At 37.8% G+C, this 22869-nt stretch overlaps 1 protein-coding gene across 1 annotated transcript in view; it reads left to right on the top strand.

The window, feature by feature from the left end:
- The first annotated feature begins 6589 nt into the window (after positions 1-6589).
- LOC149204470 (putative B3 domain-containing protein Os03g0621600) overlaps positions 6590-22869 on the top strand; it is a 187730-nt gene continuing 171450 nt past the window's right edge. The window contains exons 1-3 of the mRNA XM_089393297.1: positions 6590-7240; positions 7507-7945; positions 8046-8137. Coding sequence (XP_089249423.1) covers positions 7100-7240; positions 7507-7945; positions 8046-8137 — 672 coding nt within the window. The 5' untranslated portion in view covers positions 6590-7099. The remainder of the gene's footprint in view (positions 7241-7506; positions 7946-8045; positions 8138-22869) is intronic.

Below are 22869 nucleotides of genomic sequence, written 5' to 3'. Positions count from 1 at the left end.
TACCGAGAACACAAAATATGCGAAGAAAATATACCCAGAGCACAGAATAGCAATGATTTTATTATTCAGAGAGAAATGTTCACAGGCCTCTTCGAGGGGGCAACCTCCAATAGAGCAGAGCTCGATTACAAAACAAGACACGATGCTCCTCGCAGGGAGTCTCTATCCTTTATATATGACTCATACATGCAATACCACGGGCCAATATCGTGGGTTTTATTAATACCATCTATCTAATACTTCCGCCCATTTGCAACTAACTGTGGTCCCGTCATTAATTGCGGGTTAACCACTTACAAATATTAATATGGGCTTTATTGACTCTTGACTATGACGTGATCCCAAGACATAAATAAGGGGGTTAGGGTGGGACCCTAACATTGGTCCCGTCATTAATTGCGGGTTAACCACTTACAAATATTAATATGGGCTTTATTGACTCTTGACTATGACGTGATCCCAAGACATAAATAAGGGGGTTAGGGTGGGACCCTAACAACACATGTGCAGATGATGAATCTGTAAAAAAGGCAGTTGAAAATTTATTTGAAGGATTCAGTGACCATACAAAGTTTTTGGAATATTTTAAAGCAACTTGGTTAGCCAACAACAAAATATGTAAGTTTCTTATAAGTGGCTTTAATGACTCTTTTTTGCATGTCATATGTATAGTTATTAATTCATAACCAATAAATTTCTTTCTACAGATATGTGGGCAAAAGCGTACAGAAATTTTCCACATTCCAATCAAAATACAAATAATGCAATTGAGTCTTACCATCGGTATATCAAGCAGAGGTACCTAAGTGAGAAAAACAATGCATGCCATAGGCGGGTTGATTGGTTGATTTATGTGTTGTTGACAAAGGTTGTATTATATTACAATCATATGCAACGTTTAAAAGAAGTTGGTTTTGTACGACCCAGAAAAATTGAGGAACAGTTGAATTCATCCAGGTGTAGAGCTAACCAAATCCCAAATGAAGATTGTGTGCCTGATGAAAAGAGTAACAACGATTATTGGGTTCGTAGCCAAAATAACAATACTCGTGATATTTGGTACAATGTCATATATAAAGATTCCACTCTACACTTTTGTAATTGCAAGTGGGCCTTAAATGGAAACATCTGTAAACATGTATTGAAAGTTGAGATGTTGGCAAGTAACATTAGCTTGGGTGAAAATGTATTACCTAATGTCACTAATCCTACTACAGAAATTCCTAGAATTTTATTTGATTTGAATGAGTCACCTATATTGGGCCCATAAATCCAAACAGAGCTTCTACCATGCTTTGATTCTCCTCCCATTCTAAATTATCATAATGAAACAAGCAATGATGATTTAGATAATTTCTCATATAATGTTGAAACGACCAATGTACGACCAGATAGTGCATTATTTGAAGATGATGAGATGAAACGTGTTAACTCATCAACTCATGAGAAATTGAGATCCATAATACCTACAAATTTGGAACAAGCATATGCATTAAACAACTTGGTAGACAAAGTATGTCAAGAATACAACAAAATGTTTTTCAATACTATAACTCCATCCAAGATCACTACCAAGAGAAAACATAGTTTCTTGAGCCCAGTCAATAAGAAAAGGTGTTGTGGTCACAAGTCAAATGCAGGGAAAGATAAACTACAATTTGAAAGGGTTGGACGAGTTCGTGCAAAAGAAAAGAGCATGAATGAACAGCTGGAGTTGTCTTCTCAACGACGAAGAACTGTGGACCACATGCCTGAGTTAGTGCAACATTCTATTATACACAAAAATGGTAAATCTGATGTTATGCATTTTTTCATGTGAAATATGATATACTATCATTTGCAATGCATAGGCATAACTATATGAACTTTTTTTGTTGTTACAGTTGACGGGCCAACTTGTCGACTCCAATTATTTGATGAGCATGTCGATGAAAGGAACTATAGCATTGGGAGCACTTCTCCAATCAGTACTATCCTTATTCCCTCCCCGAGGGTGCTTCCCCCTATTGTACAACCAATGGGGATGTATTGTCGGCCACACCCACCACCTTTTTCCTTCATAAATTCTCCCATGCCTATAACCGACTCCCCAAACCCTTCCCAATTCCCACCCCTCCCCTTTAACCATCCGCTCTTCTCATTGTTCCAATCATCCACCCTTAACATTCCAATTTCCCCCCCTAGGGTGATCGCTCGCCCTAGGGTTATTCCCACTATCGTACAACCAATGGGGATGTATCATCGCCCCAACCCACTACATTTTTCCAATTTTTCTCCCACCATGCCTTTATCCATCACCCCTGAACCATGCCTATATCCATCACCAAGTGCTCCACCATCTACCCAGGAAGGGCAGTCTTCTCCATTGCCTTAGATCTTCATGGTGAGAATGAGTAGTTGATCAAAAACTTATCATTAATTCATGAAATTGATTATATGCATTTTGGATTTTACAACTAATTGGTTATTGAATTTTTGCAGCAATATCACTTTGGAAATGCACTTGGGAGTGCCAAGAGTGGCGATGGTGACTTATACACCCAATTTCTAGATCAGTCGTGAGGCGGCATTTCCATAATGTCATTCATGGGCATGAACTTCCATTATCTATGTTGGGAATGAAGTTCCATTTTGTAGAAAAGAAAAATGTATAACTAGACAAATTTGGAATACAAATACATGAATTTGAACTTGTGTGTATGACAATGTCTTCATTGACTTTTAAATTCATGATGTGGATTTGATGTTATATTCTATCAATGTTACATTAGTTTTGAGGAATGTAGTTAGAATGGATTTATTTGTTTCATGTACAAGTTATCAAGTTTGCAAGTTAAGTTACTTTTATATTTATATCTTACTCAATGTTGCACACATGAAAAAACATATCATTACCAAGGAACTTTGCTTAGTTATAATAATAGATGTATCATGTACATGAAGAGAGCATATATATGGATTTAGATTTATTTTAATTTTTTATTTATGAAAAAGAAAACTAAAGTTGAATTTATGAAAAAGAAAAGTACACTATACATGCCATATAAGAAAATCTGCAAAAATAGATAATGATTTGAGCCTTTACCACTTAACTACTAACATTTAGAGATGAAAACTTTATTGATAAGTGGTGTAGTATTATTTAAGTTATATATATATATATATTAACAATTCCTTTATTTATCTTTGGAGCCCTGTAACATAATGTACGCAACTCAATGCAACATAATGTCTTACCTAAATTCCATTAGGTAGATCAAATTAAGTATCCTATTGAACTTTACAATACCTTATAGAATATGTGCCACATGTCAAGTTTAGGTAGCTCAGAGTGGATAGAGACAAAGAGAGCACAATTGAGAGGGTTTACATTTTGTAATAGCCCATGGACCACATGTCTCAGGTAACTACATAGATAATGTCTTCTCCTTTGCACTTGCATTATTTCAATTCGATATAAAAGAGGACATAGTAGATTCACCTTTCGAATGAATTTTCTTTTGAAAGGGTTTTCCAGAAAATAATTGGCATTCATTGTGGTTTGTGAGTGATTGTGAATACTTTTCTTTATTTTTCACATTTAATTTATTGCATACATAAACAACAAAATTGGTAATAAGGGATCTAGAATCTAAAGGAATTAACCCTTCATAGTATAGATTTATATTTAAGTAACATATATGTTTTGATGGACTATCTAGTGGAATATCCGTGATAGTTTATAGATCAACTATGGTTAAGGACCTAATGTACATGAACACGATAAACAACATGGATGATAAGAGAATCCCCAAAAAAAAATTGAACTCTATCTCATTCTATCAACACCTTAAGCAAAGATGGCATCAAGATGATGTGTTGGTTAAATCATTAGGGAATATAGCAGGATATCATCCTACCCATACAGACAATATTAAAAATATAATTGTATCTAAATTTAAAGAGGATTTGTGGTGCAAAGAAGAGTTAGACATTAAAAGGAAGCCAAGATATTAAGAGGGAGTAACTCGGATTCTAAAAGATCAAAAATATCTTTTAGTTCTAACTAGTATAAAAAAGAAATCACCATTACTAAAACAAGAACCAACTCCCATGAACTACATAACTACAATGGTCATTGGGAAAATTCCTAAAACCGTGGGATGTAAAAATTTGTCACCTTTGTGATGGTTGAAGATGAAAATCAATTTCTCAAATTAAAACTCATTTACCTTTCTAACCTCCCAAATCTAAAAAACTATGATAATCTTGGAATGCTTCTCTTACAACTTTTAAGGCATAAAAACGAGATTTCAATGAATTTAAATAAACTTTCCCTTTTAAAAACAAAATTTTTAAAAAATTTAAATAATCTTGGTTTTTAAAAATGAGATAAACTATTTTTGATCTCAATGAACATGAATTATCATTATTATAATCACATTAACATAAACATTGGTATTAATATAGATACCATTATTTCCATGATTAAAATCTATTCTTTATATTCAATGTATTTCTTCTTTGAAAAAAAATGATAATAATAAATGAGATTTAAATAATAAGTTTGATGTCTATGTTGAATTTTGTCAATTTTTTTATAAATTATATATAGATTTTTTTATATAAAATTATATCATATCCATATGTCAATAATTATTATTTATAAAAAAAATAAAAATTTAAATTATTATAACATTTTAATTAACTTATAATCTTTAATTCATAAATATGTATTTTAAAATACTTTAAGTAATTGTAAAAATAATTATTTTTTATTAAATATAAATTATATTTTATAACATATTATTTTTAAAAACATTTAAAAACATAAAAGTTTAACAAATATGATACAAACAAAAACCAAATTCCGATTGAATTGACACGTACGATCGGAATGTAATATTTAATGCTATTGCATTCAATGTAATATAATGGTCGTACGATCGGAATGTAATATTTAATGCTATTGCATTCAATGTAATATAATGGTCGTATCGAAAAGCCTTTCCGTATGATGTTCTTGCCGTTTTGGTTGATCTCATCGCACGAAACCAGTGATGTGTAGATGCCGTAACCACATTTATTGTGGCCGATTACCATGGCATGGAATGGCTATGGTCATACGTAAGGCCACCCGTTGACCGTTGATCAGGGTGTCCGTGAACCACTCATAAAATATATATATATATATATATATATATATACACTTAATTTCCTTATAAAAAATAAATAAATAAAATTTTAATATATTATTATTATGTTCAAATTTAATTGAAAATAATTCTATCACTGTTTTAATCTATTTTATTCTATTAACATTTTTAACCAATTATATATATATATATTATAAAAATTATTTGGAAATTAATGTTTATTTCAAATTACAAATTCACAAATCATATTTTATTATCCTCTACACTTTATGTTAAAATAAATATTATATATATATAATTATAAAAATTATTTCGAAATTGATGTTTATTTCAAATTACAAATTCACAAATCATATTTTATTATCCTCTACGCTTTATGTTAAAATAAATATTATAATATAAACATTGGTTATTGTTTTAATATATTAATAATATTAACAAAAAAATTAATCTTAGAAACATACCTTATTATATTATTTATTTTCAATAAAAATTAAATAAAAGAATGTTAAACCAATAACTTATTATTTATTTTCAACGACAGAGTAAATAATAAACAAACCTACATTGCATTTATGCATTAATACATTAGTAACAATTTGAATTTGATTATAAGAAATTATATCCGAAGAATTCCGAGTTAGTCGATTAAAAACGTGGTTCTGGGATTAAAAACGTGGTTCTGGGAGTTAGTCGAGTTAGTCCGACGCCCGAAAATACGGCAGCGCATAAGCCTCGGAACCTGAAGCTGCAATCTGACAAGGGTCGTAACAGGGTCCCACTGTACACGGGAAAATACATCAATTTACCGTACCAACCCATCGCACGAAACCAGTAATGTGCATATGCCGTAACCATGGGATGAAATGACTATAGTCATACATAAAAGAGCGTACTATAGGGAATACATAAAAGGGCGTACTATAGGGCATTAAAATACATAAAAGAGCGTACTATAGGGAATACATAAAAGGGCGTACTATAAGGCATTAAAATCCCTATAGCTTGGGATTTATGGGTTGCCGTTGGGAATATTGGTTGCAAACATCACATCAGTTGTCATGGTGTGAAACACCACCGGAAATCAATCAAAAGCAAGCTATACAGTGTATTTAAAGTCGATCTCACTTAATACGAAACGTGTACTCCACTCTACATTAACACCTGGAAAATGATTGTATAGTTATCATGTCGGGTACTGATTGGTGTCTGGGAGATATGGATTCACTATTTAAATGCGTGGGAGAATGTACTGACAGTTAAAATACTCACATGGCACCCGTCTTTCACATTGACATGGACAATCCCCATGCCAAGACGAGCATGCTTATTCTTTTCATCGTACGCTGACGCTGATGATTTAGTAAGCATTTCTGTGTCATTAAACTTTCCATCAATAGAGTAGCTATGACAATTTCTTTAACTTGCAGGGGCGTTTCAAAGGAATTAGTTACCAAAAATGAATTTCCGGATAAGAACTTTGGAATTTGCTAAGCAACTCCCCCTGGTGGAACCGTGGAAGAAAGAGGACGAAGGGATGGCAAATTCCCCCCCCCACATAACAATGGTAACGTGATCATAATCAAACATAGGCTCCAATGTAGAGGGGATGGACTGCCAGCAATTGGTGCTACAACAGGAGTCATCTGTAAAATCGTGTGAGGTGATGATAACGGACAGGGCAAATGCTCCATCTGTGGTATCATGTAATGTGACGGGGACGGGTAATCATTGACAGGGCAATGTGGGAAGGACTATCAAACGGCACCCACGGAGTATGAAGCAAAGTCCCTTTGCCAAGTCGCATCGCGGCCATCATAGATATAAGTACTCGAATTGTCAAGACATCATAATCACAGAATTTTGCTAGACGGTGCATATTTTAGATTCAAGTATGTGGTGAACTTGCAGCTATATTATAAATAGGCACGAAGTTTTGAAAGACTAGACTTTTTGCAGTGAAAATGCATATGGAAAAATTCACAGACACCCCGAGGACATGCACAGCATGCATTGAAAAATGTATTGCATCGTTTCACAGGCCTTTCGAGCTGGGCATTTCATCTTTTTACAAAGTCATGGAAATCAACTCCTCTTCCTCTTTGGTAGGTGAAAGTATTATATTACTCTTCACTGATATGACTAGATTTGTCCCTTGCATGCTATGAGAAAAACTTAATTAGTGAAAACATAATTCAGATTTTTGTAGAATGCTAACACTGTGTATTAGATCTGCCAAATATAGTTGTTGTGGTTTGTCCAAAAACAAGTCAGTTGTTGTTTTGAGGATGCCCTTGTAAAATTATGGAGAAATCTATATAAATCCTTGGATGGTAATAACTATTATTCTAGTGTATTTTGTTTCTTGCAGGATATTCCCACTGATTTTGTGAAGAGAATGCAACTTGGGGTGTATAAAGATGCAATTCTACAAGGTCCAAGTGGGCACTTGTGGCATGTGAATCTGTGTTGTGCTAACACAAAGTTATCTTTCACAGATGGTTGGGAAAGTTTTGTTTCTGATCAGTTTATTGAAGTTGGAGATATTTTAGTTTTTAGACACGTTGATAATGTACATTTTGCAGTGCAAGTATTTGAACCAAGTGGTTGTGAAAAACAGTGTGTTTTTTCTTTCCAATGCCACACCTCATCTTGTTCTTTGAGAAAGGGAAACATGAACCTCTCCTCTATCTGCAAAAAGACGAGGTGTAATCACAGACAGAATTGTCCAGCAGTCCGATTTTCTCTCTTGACCGATATCGATGAAAACATTGCAGTGAAAGGTTTGAAAAAACATCACACTCGCGCAAGTAAGCAAATATTTTTAAGCTGAACGCTCCGAGGACTTTTAGTCTTATGTCATTGTTTATCTGATACTTATATGTATGTTTTTTGCTGAGGTTCTTGAAGGCATTAATTCTGGTCAGTGTAATTCGCTGAAGAATTTGCCTGAATTTTCTGCGGTTTTGCGGAATAGTGCGGTTACCTACGGATATAGGCTGGTAAGTTTCATTCCAATTCTCATTATATTGCAGAATATGGATAAAAATGCATAGAAAAACATGTATTTTGTGTACATCATGCCTCCAGAAATAGAATAGAATGCTTTCTTTCTGTGCTTTGTACTATTATGGTGAAAAAAATGTTCTTCCTGTTTTGTGCTTTTATGGTCAAGAAATCCAACAGTTATTACGAATTTGACAATATTCTTCAGTCATTATCCCAAAACAAATGAGTTATTTGGTGAATGCAATAGTTAATAGCATTTGAAGTCAGGCTAAACGCACGCACTCATTTTTGAGAATGCATATAGAGTTCGTTACCGGATGATTATGCGGAATGCATAGTAGCAAGATTCTTGCTATATTGCTGCAAGGAAATTCAAGAGCAGCCTGAAATTTGACTGAAATACCGATAAAGTACAATCAATAGTGTCTTTTATATCTATTGACTTGTAAAAAATATTATAAAAAAATTCTAAAAAAATCTAAAAATTTAAACTACATTGCAAAATTTTAGAGATAATTTTTTTTTTTTGTGGTTTATTGTATTCTTGACAGTCAAATTCTTCTGAGATATGTTCATGGAATTTGCATCCATAAGAAGCAACTGTTGATTTTGGGTAGCATCAGATGTGCTCTAGCTCCAAAATTTTGTGGAGGCGCTATGAGATCTTCAAGACCCATAAATCATTTGGAGAAATTCTACTTAGATAGAAGAGTTATTAAAATAATTAATATTTTTAATGGGTTCCTAAGTTTAAACTTAGGAAAATAAAAATATTAATGGGTATTAATAAAGATATGCGTGAGAAGCTTCTAAGAGACGAGGATCAACTCTGTTTTAATCTTAATAGCCGTTGATTAAAGACTTAATCTCGGCCGTTGATTTATCAACAGGAAAAGTATAAGAGAAGACTTGAGAGTTATTTGGAGATACATTGGGCAGATACTTAGTATCTCGAGGCCATAGGTTCATTATGTGGAGAACGAGTCAACCCCATGTCCATTACTTTTGAAAGTCCAACTCATCATTTTGGGACTTATGGACTTCATGAGGCCTCCGAGAGAGCCCAACAACATGCATTATTGATCATTCGACCTCTTGGGAGGCTTATTATTTTATTTATGAGTTAGTTTGGTGGGTTTGTCACCAATAGATAGTTATTTGCACATTATTTTAGTTGATGGGCTAATGTAGGCTCAATTTAGGTAATTCGAACCCCTAATGAGTGTATAAATAGGAGAGACATAAATTCATTTGTATCATCACTTTGGATTGGACTTTCTTTAGAGAATTTCACACTTTTTCTATGATGATGAATTGGAGCATGGATGAATTTTGATTTTTGGATTGGAGTATTTTATCTTGGAGCTTCTTTATTTTTAAATTGTTGATGGTTGGATATATTATATTACATGTAAGTACACACATTTAATGCTATTCTTGTTTTACTTTTTTCATATGCATTGAATTTGATTTTCACTATACTAGGGCTAATTGTTGCATTGCATAATTGAAAAATTGTGGAATTATTGTTTCTATATAACATCTTCCAATGTTTGGGCCATGTATATGAATGAAATATCCTAGGGATAATTGCATCGGTGAATTTATTTTGATAAGCCATCTCCTTTTGCAAAGCGAAGTATAAAAGCTTTGAGGTCTCTTCTTTTTGCCCTAAAGGCCAAGCGAAGTAGCCCTTATGGCCTCGACTGAAATACAAATTCCTTTCTCATCGTTCTCCTAGACTCCATTCTCCCCAAGGGATTAGGCACTCGTCCACCAATAGGTGATTACTCGAAACATTTTTTCTCCACCTCTCCCTTTCTCTTCTAGGTCTAGCCAAGTTGGGTCACCTAGGGCATCACTTTCATGAGAAAATAGCCAAAGAAAAAGTTCGATCTCCTAACCTCTACTGCGCTGGTGTGTCCTCAAGGCCTCCAATTTTGAAGCCATTCCGACGCTGGATTTGTGAGATAACCCAAGCCCTAGCTTTGAGATGAAATTTTTCCTTGGTATTCCCTAGGCTAGCACCTCATAGGATCAATTTGACACTTTTAGTTGAAAGTTCTTGCTTTGATCCTTTCCCGTTCCTTGTTTGGGTTAAGAACATAATTGTTTGCTAAATTTTCTCTCCTTAACCTAGGATGGGTCCACTTAGTGCTGTGTGGTGCCATACCTTTGAAAGGTCAATTCCAATGTGGAAAAAGTCGAAGTCGGGATTAAATCGGCAAGGGTCCAGAAATTGAAAAAGTCATTAAAGTCTGGAGTTTTTTGAAAAAGTCGGCAAAATTAAAAAAATACAAAAATATTCATTTTTTTTTTAAATCCCGACTTTTTCAATAAAATCCCACTTAAAAAAAAAAAATTATTAAATAAACTACCTCTTTCACGATTTTTTGGAAAAAGTCTCGATTTAATCCCGACTTTTTCAACTGGGAAAAAATCGACAAAAAATCGGCCGATTTAATCGGTGAGCCAAAAGAATCGTGTTTTAGGGATTTAATCTCGATTTTTTCCCGACTTTTTCCACACTGGTCAATTCTTTAAGAATCATTCGGGAAGCAATGTTCAATAAGGATTTTAAGATTGGGAAACTCCTTTACAAGGCATTTTTCTCTAACTGAACCCTCAAATCCTTGCCTCCTTACCCTAGAAATCTTTGTACCTTGCTTGAAGAGAAAGTAAGGTCCATTCTTTAACCCCACTTCTAGGAAAAGGATCATCAGGGTCACTTCACATCCATTTATTGATTCATCCTTCATAAGTGACTTCCATATACCTGGTCTCCTCCTATCGGTGAAAGTCCGAAAAAATTGGGAATCTTAGTTGAGGTGATAGTGGGCTAAGTCTCCATTGTTGCCCTTGGCCTAATTGTTGTCTCCTTTAGGAATCCCCTTTAGCCCCCCTGCGAGTTTGAGCGGTAACAAAGCCATGCCAAAGGAAGTCAAACTTCCCAATCTGGAAAGGTTGACCATGCCAGGGACATTCTAAACATAGTCATGCTCTCAAAATTAACTTGAGAACATAAGGGAGGATCAAGACATAAATGGGGTACAAGGCACTTGTCGATAGGTGGAGAGGAGTTGGACAATTCATTGGCAAGTTCAACATTAGAAACCCAAGATTTGACTCGGCCCAGGGGTGGCACTTCCAAGGAGGGCCATGGAGATGCCCCATGGGTCGATTCAAGATTTTTTTTTTCCAAGCTCTACCTTGTCCAATTCAGGAAGAATAGAGGCATGAAGGGGCACAATCTTCCTAGGATGTTTAGTGGGTATATCCAAGACTTTCAAGTTGATTGAAAAATGTGGTTTGTCATGGAGAGATTCATGTGGAATAGGTGGAGGGATGGCCCATGTGGGCAAGGGAACCTGGTCATATTCCATATTAAGTTGGAGTTTCTGACTAGCGTCAGGAGGTACTGATGGGATTGCCGGAGAGGCAATCTCTTCCATCTCCTGCAATCTCTTCCACAATAGGTGGTGGTGGGTGCTCACTAGCTCGATCAACTTCAATAGTAACAAGTGACACCACCCAAGGATCAAGAGGCCTATGGTGTCCACAGGTGTTAGAAGAGATCATATGCATAGGAGATTTCGAAGAGGATTAAGGAATGTTGGGCAGTGGCAATTGAGGAAAAACACCCATAAGAGATGAGCTTTTGAACAATCACGTGCCAACACTCTGAAACTAACCAGGGTTATCTCCCACAAGTGGGACTGAATTCCCTTATTGGAAATTTGGGCCAATGGCACACAATAATCAAGTTGATCAATGGTAAAAATATTTCCATCATGAGGAAAGCAAAGGACACGGAATACCGATGAGACAACTGCAGTCATGGCATAGAACCAGCTATGACCAAGGATCGGGTTATAATCCAAAGGAGCATCAACAACTTCAACATCGACATAAATAATTTCCCCCCCTATCTCAATTGCAAACTTGGGAAGAACCCCATGAGGCACAAAATTGTGTCCATGAAAGGCTTGAAGGGTAATGTTGGACGTAGCGAGTGCTGGAGAGAGAAGAGCCTTCTAGCATGATGCTGACATGACACAAGTAGAAGAGCTTTCATCCACCAAAGTGTGATGAATATTCTTATGGAATACATGCACGATAATCTGAAAAGCGATCAGGTGGTCAAGTCGAATAAAAGCCTTGTCAGCATTGAACATAATGATGTTTGAGTCAGATATCTACTTCACTAATAGCAGAGAAGGCCTTGCGTTGTTGAGGACAACTTTGCAAAACCTCTAGGGCAGAAATGGCACAAGGAGCATGGGCAAGATCTTCAACAATACTGTAATGCTGAGTGGCTCCGGCAGAGGGATTGTGTGTTTCCTTATGGATGACACCCTTGGGGGTCGATAAAATGGTTCCAAAGGCTTATCTAACGTGAGAGGTCCAATGGAAGGAGGTGGAGCAGGTGAGTCCTTAGGAGAAGAACTTGACTCAGGAACATCATAGGACTTGGCTCGCGTGGTCACATTCACATATTATTTGCACATAAAGACAAATGAATAGTGGGTAGGATAGGAAAATGGCCCCTCGTTGCCCCCTTGCGGAGGTGGAGGAGGCTGGGAAACCATTTGTTGTTGAGGTTGTGCAAGAAATGGATGAGTTAAAACAACAGGTTATTGGGTAGACTGTGGTGGTGCAAGGAGCCTATGAACTTCATCCATTCCAGGGCATTTGTGAGCAAGATGTTCACGTTGAAAATTTTTAAAAGAGAATTTTATCTTTCGATGACACCTACTGGTGCCCCCTCCCTGATTCTGGGGATCTGGTTGAGATTCTTGAGCAATTTCACTCTTGTTTATTATTCTTATTATTCTTTTTACCACCAGGTTGTTGGTTGTTCTTAGGTGCTGTGGACTTCATCGTCAGTACATCGGTGGATTGCTAAGAAGAGGGTGCTTTAGTAGAGCCAGACACACTTGTTGAGTATTGAGATGTAACGATCAAATGCCCAAGCTGGGCAACAAGTTGGTTCACAGAATCAGAAACAGACCCAATCACACCATCAACGTGTGGGCCCGGAGTAGGTTTTGGTGGGTTAATGGAAGGCCTAGGAGTATTGCGAAAACTTCATATAGCGTGCCTGATTGTGAATAAATTAAATCGAGTTGTTGGGCAACTAAAATAGCTTGCTTCTTAGTAACGGCTCAGAACATCGACACATCCTTGGCAATTTGAGGTCTTAGAGATTAAATGAACCATTTACGCAAGATCTCATCAGGAAGCTTGGTTCTAACCAACCTCTTGCGATGACGCCACTCATGAATATGGTCAAAAATCAATGTGGCATCATCTTGTTTAAAGTTTGACAAGAGGTCAAAATCGATATCATACCATGTGGGCAGCTGGAAGTGTGTCAAGAATGTCTGAGCTAAAGAGGAAAAGTCACCGTAGGATGTTGTATCCAATTCAATGTACCATTTTGCAGCATCCACGATTAATGTACATTGGAACAAGCGAAGCTTAATTGAATTGTCCACGAGAGAGTTGGATGAACACCACATATGATACGTAGTGATATGAGTGGACAATTTCTCTCTAGGCATTCCTTCGAATTTGGGTTTGGCGGGCATAGGTGGCCATCAGGGATCATGTCTGATGGGGTCGTTAGTCAACTTAGCCAAATCCGGTAGATCAAGAGAAGATAAAAACAAATTGTGAAGTTGGATAAACGGATCATAGGCAGGAGAAGCCCCTGACCAACCTTGCAGTCCCCCCATATAGGGATTATGATGCATGGATTGTTGGTGAAGGTATGGGTTCAACCCTGCATATCACTGCTGTGAGTCAGAGTAATTGGTGAAAGGAATTTTCCCTCCAAGGTATGTGGTCCCAGAGAGCAAAGGACCCCTAAGAGCATGACTCCTCATAGGGTTGTAGCCAGGAGGATAAGATTGACCAACTTGTGCAATAGGGCCTGTTATCTGCCACTTTGTGGATGATATCCCTAGGAGAAATGTTTCTCCATGAGCTTCAGTAGGCAGCCAGTAGCCCCTTGCAGCCTCCTATTAGCTTGTTGTGCCGTTTCTCTCCCACTTGAGCCATCCATGTGGTCCCTCACCCCCCTGTATTGATTGTATGTTTTAAGGTGGGCATCCTGAATCTAAAGGTGTGCCTTGACATTTGGTAATTGAGTATTGGGCTTACTTATCATGGATACTTCTGGGTATGGATTGATGGGGGGATTTGGCGGAAAGGGTGGGCTTAGTTTGTGCTCGTCCCCTTGAAATCTTTTGGTTGTTACCTTGGATCTTAGTCCTGTGGGATCTCCTTTATTCACCATTTGGTTCTAGGGTGGTACTACTGAGGAAACCTCGACTTTGGGTGCGTGGTCCCGTACCTTTACCCGCATATATTACACCCTTTCCACTCGCTATACTCGATTCATCACTTCTCCCACCTGGGTCTGCAGTTCCATTTTGGGTCCACATAGGGCTAGCCTCCCTATCCCCTTGCCCCCACCGTGGGTCAGACCTAGAATGATGCCCTGGAGGTTGAAGCAATGAAAAGAAAAAGAAAAAAGCATAATTGGCAACTTTAACAGGAAATTGTACCACAAAATGCAAAATATGGTCGGGACAAAATAATTAGCACGTGGCAAAAGATAATGCATGATCTCTACCCTAAACCATGGCCATCACCCTGGTTCCTTGAGCCCTAGATGAGTCTCCTTTATCATTCAGAAACCCGTGATTGTCCCAACCCTTGGAGGGCAATGAACTGCCATACCTAAAAGGGGTAATCATTGTTATATCTTACACATCATTCTCTTGTCCTTTGAGTCCCAAGTAGTTAATTAAAGAAAATTCATAAAATGAAAAAGGCATATAAATAAGGGTGGAAAAATAAAGGCCGACGCACCTCATGTACCACGATTTCTCCCTCCTACACATTACATACCCAGGTATGGGCTTCCCCTTATCTAGCTACCTCTAAGACACAATATGTGGCCTAGGATTTCCCCTTGTATTTCCTACTCTATTCCACTTATTTATCACTTGCTACCCCCACTAGAGGGATGTACCTTGGACATACTGTCCCCTTTAAGGGTTGAAACCACCTAATAAGGTACTTGGTTAACCCGCTTTGGAGCTTGGAGACACTAGCACATGCCAAAGGCCACCACGGATGGGCATGCCATTATGAAGTGCTCACTTTGTTATCCATTATTCGTAAACTCTTTTAATCGATTATTTTAATGACTGGTTGTATTGGAAGCCTAGGGGACACATTGGATTTTATGCAAGATTACAGGTGGTTTCCATTTGGGTTTGGTCTCCCTCTACGGGATTCAAACCCTAGAGGTATACATTGGCACATATAATGTGTGCATAAAGAGCCATTGGCCTCCACAACAACATACAACACTCCACGGATCTTCATCGATGCTCAAAGACTACTAGCGATCCACTTTTGGGATGATGGTGATATGCTTGGTACATTATGCCCAGCATGCCCCTACAGGAGTCCCACACTCTTGGCAGGCATCCCAGGACTTGTACGACATTGTGGCAGCATTCATTCCATCACTCGGACCCTTGCAGAGGATCTACAGGCATCTTCGATTCATATGGAAACCCATGGGGTCATTTATGTGCCCTCAGACCCATTGGGAGCACCACAAGTCTACTACTTGGAGAACAAGGGGCCACCCCCTTGTCCATCATATTCTGAGGAATTTATTCCTCAGTATGGCATTTCAGGACATTATTAGGCCTTTGGAGGGCCCCAGGACATGTACATATTATCATTTGGCCCCTTGTGAGGCTTATTTTTACACTTGTGAGCTAGTTTGGTGGGCTTGTCACCAATAGGGGTTTTATTTGCAGGTTATTTTATCATTAGGGGCTAATGTAGGCCCATAGGCTAATTCGAACTCCTTAGGAGGCTATATATTGATGTTAGATACATTCATTTGTATCATCACTTGATTTGGGATCTCTCTAATCATAGAGAACTTCACACTTTTTCCTTGGAGGATATTTTCTGAAGATGGATGAATTATGACATATGGATTTGGGCTATTTTTCTTGTCTTGGAACTTTGTTTTGTGAACGAAATGTTGGTTGGGTATACTCTATAACATTGTAAGTGAATTTTGATGTTATTATTCTTGTTGCTGCATCCTGCTAAAATTGGGGCTAGTTGTTGCATAATCGAAATGTGGAATTGAACATGTTTTAGCTAATTTAATGTATGGGCCAATGTTATATGAACGAAATATCCTAGAGATTATTTGTCTCGATAATCTTGCATCGTTTGCTTTGAAGTATATATGTTTGAAGGTCACTTTTCTTTTCTTTCTTTCAACATCGGATGAAGTTGACTTTCTGGGCCTCCTTGATCAAGAAACCAAGTTCTTACTCATCATCATCCTTGAATCCATATCCCCAAGTGAATTAGGCACTGGTCCCTTAAAGGGGTGATCATTTTAACCCTCTTTTTACAATTTTCCCCAGGTCTAGCCCCATTAGGTCACCTAGGGCATCAATTTCCCAGGAATTGACTCAAGAAAAACCTTTGATCTCCTATAGGCTACTAGGCTGGTGGGTCCCCTAACTCTCCTCCAAATTTAAGGCAATTCTAACGGTGGAATCTCTGGGAATCCCAAGCCCTAGCCCTAGGATCGAATTCTGCCTAGGCATCTCCAAGGCTAGACCTCAATAGGATCAATTCAACCTTTTGCAGTAAATATTCTTGTTTGGTCCTTTCCCCTCACCTTGTCCAGGATAGGAACATCATTGGTTGCTGCATTCCATCCCTGAACCTAGGCTGGGTCCCCTTGGCCTCGTGTGGTCCCACTTCTCAATAAAGATTATTTGTCAAGGACCATTTTGGAATCTAAGTTTCCCAAGGATTATAGGGATTGAGAACCTTGTTTATAAGCCTATCCTTGCTCCCTCAACCCTCCAATCCTCACCCCTTACCCCTTGTGGACCAAGTCCCTTGCTTAAAGAGCAAGCAAGTTCCATTTTTCACTCCATCCTCAGGAACAAGTTTTTAGGGTCACTTCTCACTTATCCATTGACATATACTTTACAAGTGATACCTACATTACCGAGACTCCTCCCATCGGTGAAAGTCCGTAAAGAGCAGGGAGACTTCACTGTGGTGACAGTGGGCTAAGCCTCCACCGTTGCCCTTAACCTAGCAGTTGCTCTCTTAGGAACCCCTTTAGTTCCCTACTGTTTCAAGTGGTAACAAGACCGACATTAGGAGAATAACCAGTGTGGGTGATGACACTGGCAACAGGATTGCTTCTAGGTAAACTAGCCCCCTCAGGAAAAGTACTAGTAGGTGGCGTCCCTCAAACAACGATCTATACCAGCCTTGTGACATGCTAGAAGTAACGTTACCCCCAGGCTGGCTAGGAACAACTGATGTTCCCCCCCACATATTTCGAAAAGTTACAACACCTAAATGAGGAACAAGAATCGTTGGTCGAACAAAGCTAGGTGAAAAGACTCCTGAGCCTACCGGCTGACTAGGAGGAATAACCATGGTCAGCGTAGAGGCTAGAGTAGGCATGGAAACATTCGGGAAATTTGTGGGATCTATAGATGAAATTGGTGGGATGCCCCAAGAAGATGTGAGAGGTGTAGATGGAGGAGTAGGTATGGCCCCACTAAGAGGCGACAATAATGACACGCAGCTGACACTACCGATGGAGAACGTAAAAAAGTCTTAGACTCCACCAAAAGACAAACAACTGAAAATGGTAAAAAAGTATAAGCAGGTGTGGAACCGTCGGTGTTCAACTGTAACAAGTCAGGTCCTAGTGGATTAGTCAAGGGTGGATTGGCAGGAGCATCATAATTGTCTGCCAAAATTTCAATAAAAATCAAGTCACTACCAAAAGGACCAAGTATAGAATCCAAAACTATGTGTTGATCTAAGTATTGAGAACCGACAAACACTCTTCGTGCAGGAGTGACAAGCCCACCTTGTTCAGGAGGTAACTGTGAATACGATGTGACTGAGGGCGAATAAATTCAGCCAGGGTGAAAAATTATAAATTAACACAATTATGTTAGTGCAAACACCCTAAGGCCAAAACTGTTGACTCAGACCAAACAACACACACTAGAAACGTCGTAAAATATAGTCACAAACAAACCAAAATGCATAGAAGCTGGCGCTGGAACAGTTATACTAGCGACCTGCTTCCCAACCCTTTTAGCTATGAACTTGGTCCAAGTGCCCTCACTATCCGTGGAACACCCCCCGAGAGGACTGAGAGAGTATGACTAATATATGTCCTAGGTACAGAGAAGATGACCCCGACCTTGCACCTGTCTATGAACCCTAAAAGATAGGCCACTATGGTCACCACTGACAATAACACGACCTGGGGGGACAGTCGCAGGACAAATCCACACACAAGGGCATGACACTTAACTCAGAGAGCTAAGACTGAAACCCCCTTGAGAGTTTCCTCCCAAGTGGTCCCCAAGTGCTACAACAAATTCTAATAACATTGTTTTTATGCGTGCAAATTCTGCTATATCGCACCACCCGAAACTAGGCGAAATGGGTCATGTCACCCCACCTAGCCCAAGTGCGACCGCGTGCTTAACTCTCTTGTTAGAAGGGATTCCTATACCGCACTACTGCAAATTGATTTAAATCCCTACCGCAAGCTGTTAAGTTTGTTTTTTAGTCTTGGAGCAGTTGACTCACACACCTATCTACAAGACTCTAGCCTAAGCTAGTGTTGGTGTACTACTAGTAAAAGAAAAAGACGAGTCTAGCTGCTTTTATTATTGCTTAATTTTAAGTGGTTGTTGTTTACATAATTTGATGCGGTGTGAAACTTAGATGGTGTGAATGACTCTTGTTAGTAACCCTTATGTGGCTATATGCAAATTTTGCTTTTCACTTCAATGAATTCTAACTACAGGAGGGTAAGATTTTTTTCACAACACACCAATGCCTATGATAATGCACCTCTCACTAAATTCTTAAATGAAAATACCCCAAATTTATAACATTGTTGACCCAAGAATCAAACCAAAAAGGAAGAAAACCGAAAAGAGGCCAAAAAAGAGTCCCCAAGCTAGAACACCAAGCACTTCAAAAGTGTCAAAGCTAGGAAAACAAAGCCAAAGAAGCAAACAAACTCAAGCAATCCAAAAGAAAGCCAAAAGTGAAAAAGGGAGGCAATGTCAGCAAGCTAGGGCTGTAGCACAATGGCTCAACAAAGACCAGTTTTCTACAAATGTCAAAGTTAGGCCCTAGAGGCAGGAAGGCCTAAACAAGATCAAATGAGAGTGATAAAAAGTAATGGAAGCACACTCGCAAGAACTTTTCTAGATGACAACTGCACAACCAATCACAACACTACCAATTGTGACACAAGAAAACAAGAGAAGAAATATATCACTTGAAAACAAGTGACAAAATCACACAAAGGCCAAATGGATCTGAAAGTGAAACATGAAAAAGGTCTAAACAATCACTGAAAGAAGCCAAACAGATCTGAAAATGAGATCTAGAGGCAAAAGCCAAGCCTCAATCCAAAGCACCCAAGAAAAACTTTAAGAACACCTTGAAAGACAAGAGTGATGGAAAACCCCATATAGACTGATCAAAGAAGGATCCAAATAGACCTAAATAGTCGCCGATCAACAACAAAAAACCATAGATCTAACAAATCTCCAATCGACCAGAAAAAGATCAAGGAATCAATGCTCAAAACAAGACAAAAACTTGTTTCAAACAAAGCAAATCCAAGACAATGAAATGAGGCACAAGAAAACAGATCTGTGTCAGAACCAATAAGTAGACAAAAAGCCAACTTAGATCCACAACAGATAAAAAAAAATTCAGTGGGTAAATCTCAGTTTTCTGGCGCTGGAAGGCCAGTCACTCGGATATAAGGGCAAGGGAGCGACTGATCGCTAGGATGTAAAGGAAAGAGAGCGATTGGAAAGCTGCAGTCGCTTGGATGTAGTGTTGTGCAAGTGACTGGGCAAAAAACCTAAAAATTCTGAAAGACTCATGCTCAAATAGAGAAAAATACCAAATATTCAGGTAATTAAGCCCTAAAAATAGTCTCAAAGAGTTGAAAAAATTCATAGAAGATCATAAAATCGGAATAGGAGAGAAATCGTCAAAAACCCAAGACGAAGCAAACAAGAACAAGAATGCTCTCATTGAAAGCACCAGTTCTGTTGCATTTAATTATGCAAGGATTTATTGCTTCACAATCCTTTGTCCGAAAGGATTACCAGACAACAAAAGGAAGATGGCTAATGGATCGATAGAAAAGTCCCAACCCAATGCTCACACATGCAGCATACAAACAGATCTAGATGTTATGAGGAAAAAGTGTGCACCTGGCCTCCTCGCAGATCGGTGAAGGGTTTTGAGCTCGATGCAGAATCCCAACGCTCTACTCGAACGATCTACTTTGTCTACACCTGATCTCAATACCTGCACACAATCACAAACATGCAAAGACGACAAGCGATCTTCCTTGGAAGATCATTAGCTCAAAACATCATAGATATAATAAGAAATATTACTGCAAATATGTAGATATAGAGAAGGAACATGAATTTCTATTAACTCAAAAGAAAAGTACAAATATATTTTCGCTCAAGGCCTCCTCTCCAAAAACTGGTAGAGTCTCCCCACTACAAAAGGAAAAATATGGACTCCAGCAGCATAACCCTCATAAGCTTTATCTCACTCAGCAAGAATCTAAATCTGAAGCATAAACTCAGTATACCCAAGACTCTAGCTCTTTGTGTCTAGCCTAACCCTCTCAAGTGGTCTAGTATAAATAGGATGAAGAGAGCTCCTAAGAGGATGAATGTGGACACTTAGGATGACGAGAAGTTATGGAAACTTCTTCATGATAAGCCCTGGCTAGCTCGATTAAGTGATGAGTCAAACTGATCTCCCAAGAACCATGAAACTCTAGAAGGAGTCTCAGTCGCAGGCACAAAACAAAAGGGAAAAGACTTTAGTCGCTCCCATAAGGTAGTCCTGCGAGCGATTGAAAGATTCCAGTCGCTCTCATAGAGTCATAATCCGTGCGACTAGGTGTCATGACTGGAAGAAGGTCCAAGGCGCAAGTGAAAGGTCAACCGACATAGTGTCTCAAAGTCAGAAACCCTAGGGAGCAAAATAGGTTGATAACAATAATGGTGTTAATTCTATTGTTTGTGTGCATTATTTTCTCTGTTCCATTTTTTGTTTCCGCAGTGCATAAAATTCAGTTAGAAGAATAAATTCTAGTTGCTGCAATAGAGTGAAAACTTCACAATGAACCACACATTAACATTAATATATATATTAAAATAAATATGTTATTCTATATAACTACAACCAATCTTATTCATCATTGTTCAAAGCCATTAACATTTCCTTGTTGCGGTTTCCTCATGATTCGATTCAATATTGTTGAAATGCGTCAACATAATTATATATAATTTATATTAGAAAACATTAATTATGAGTGTTATAAAAATTATATATATAGAAGTTATGTATTTAAAATGTATATATATATATATATATATATATAAATATAAATATATATATTCGTTATGTAAATTTTATTTTTAAAAAGATATATAAATATATTTATATTGTTTGTACTTGTCATTTCCCATCGTATTTGAATCCTGGTATCTTAGCATATTGTTGTTAAAATTTTTGTACATGTTGATTATACTAGCACAAAAAAAAACACCTCGCGTGTTGGAAACTTAATGAGCCCACCAAATTACTATTGTTGCTAGATTTGAACACATGTAAGTGAACTGAAATGTATGGATAACAAATTATAACTGTTTAGAACAATGGGCTGTTTTTACTAATTCTGCATAAAACTCTTACCTGACTATTATGACAACAAATAGATTTACTACACTTATTCGCACATGAAGCCTCTGTTATTTATGATAGAAAAAAAACAAAGCAAACTTCTAATTCATGATAAAAATGGTGCAACATGTCCATCTTTTATAAATTTTTATTTAATCCATGATAACAAAGATGTGACATGTCTCTCTTGTATAGACTAGGAGAGAACATGAGATACAATGAATGTAGATCACCTAGTAGTGCACCTTCCTGCATGAGTTCTTTGCCTAGAATAACATTCTTTAGTTAGAGAAGTGTAGAACTCCAGTTTCAACCATTGAATGATAATACATTACGACATCTATTATTAGAATGATGAGGTTACTTGATGGGAGTCGAGCCATGTGGGTAGAATTAAATTGCTCCATATGTAAGCAATGAAAATGCATTGTAAACATTCCTTTTGTGTACCTCAAGGCCAATTCCTAACTAGTGAATGCATATGAGTCTTGGTAACAAGGTAGGATTATACTGTGGCTATTAAGTTTTCCCAGATGTATTTATGTCTGTAAATGCATGAATAAAAGGACATAGATATTAATATAATATCCATCAAAAGGTTGTTTGAGAAGCAACAAAGGGATCATGATGCCACAGGAGGGGAATAGGAAAGAGGGTGCATGGGTGGTTTAACTTAGCAATTATACTATGAATACAACTTTCCTTGTCCATATTTTCTTACAAATTTTTCCCATCAATCTTTGACTTAGGGTGGTCCTTAGGATGATGTCTTATGCAAACCCTTGGGGGGAAACCATTATTCATCCTCATTCTGGACCATTCCTACACTCCATTCAAATTGGGAGCATTCCTCTTCCATGAGCATTATCCA

Source organism: Pinus tabuliformis, chromosome 1_2, assembly GCF_031772625.1.
Source record: "Pinus tabuliformis cultivar Carrire ecotype Pingquan chromosome 1_2, CPIR1, whole genome shotgun sequence".
Classification (NCBI taxonomy): domain Eukaryota; kingdom Viridiplantae; phylum Streptophyta; class Pinopsida; order Pinales; family Pinaceae; genus Pinus; species Pinus tabuliformis.
Note: the sequence above shows the minus strand (reverse complement) of the source record. Positions and strands in the feature narration are given on the sequence as shown.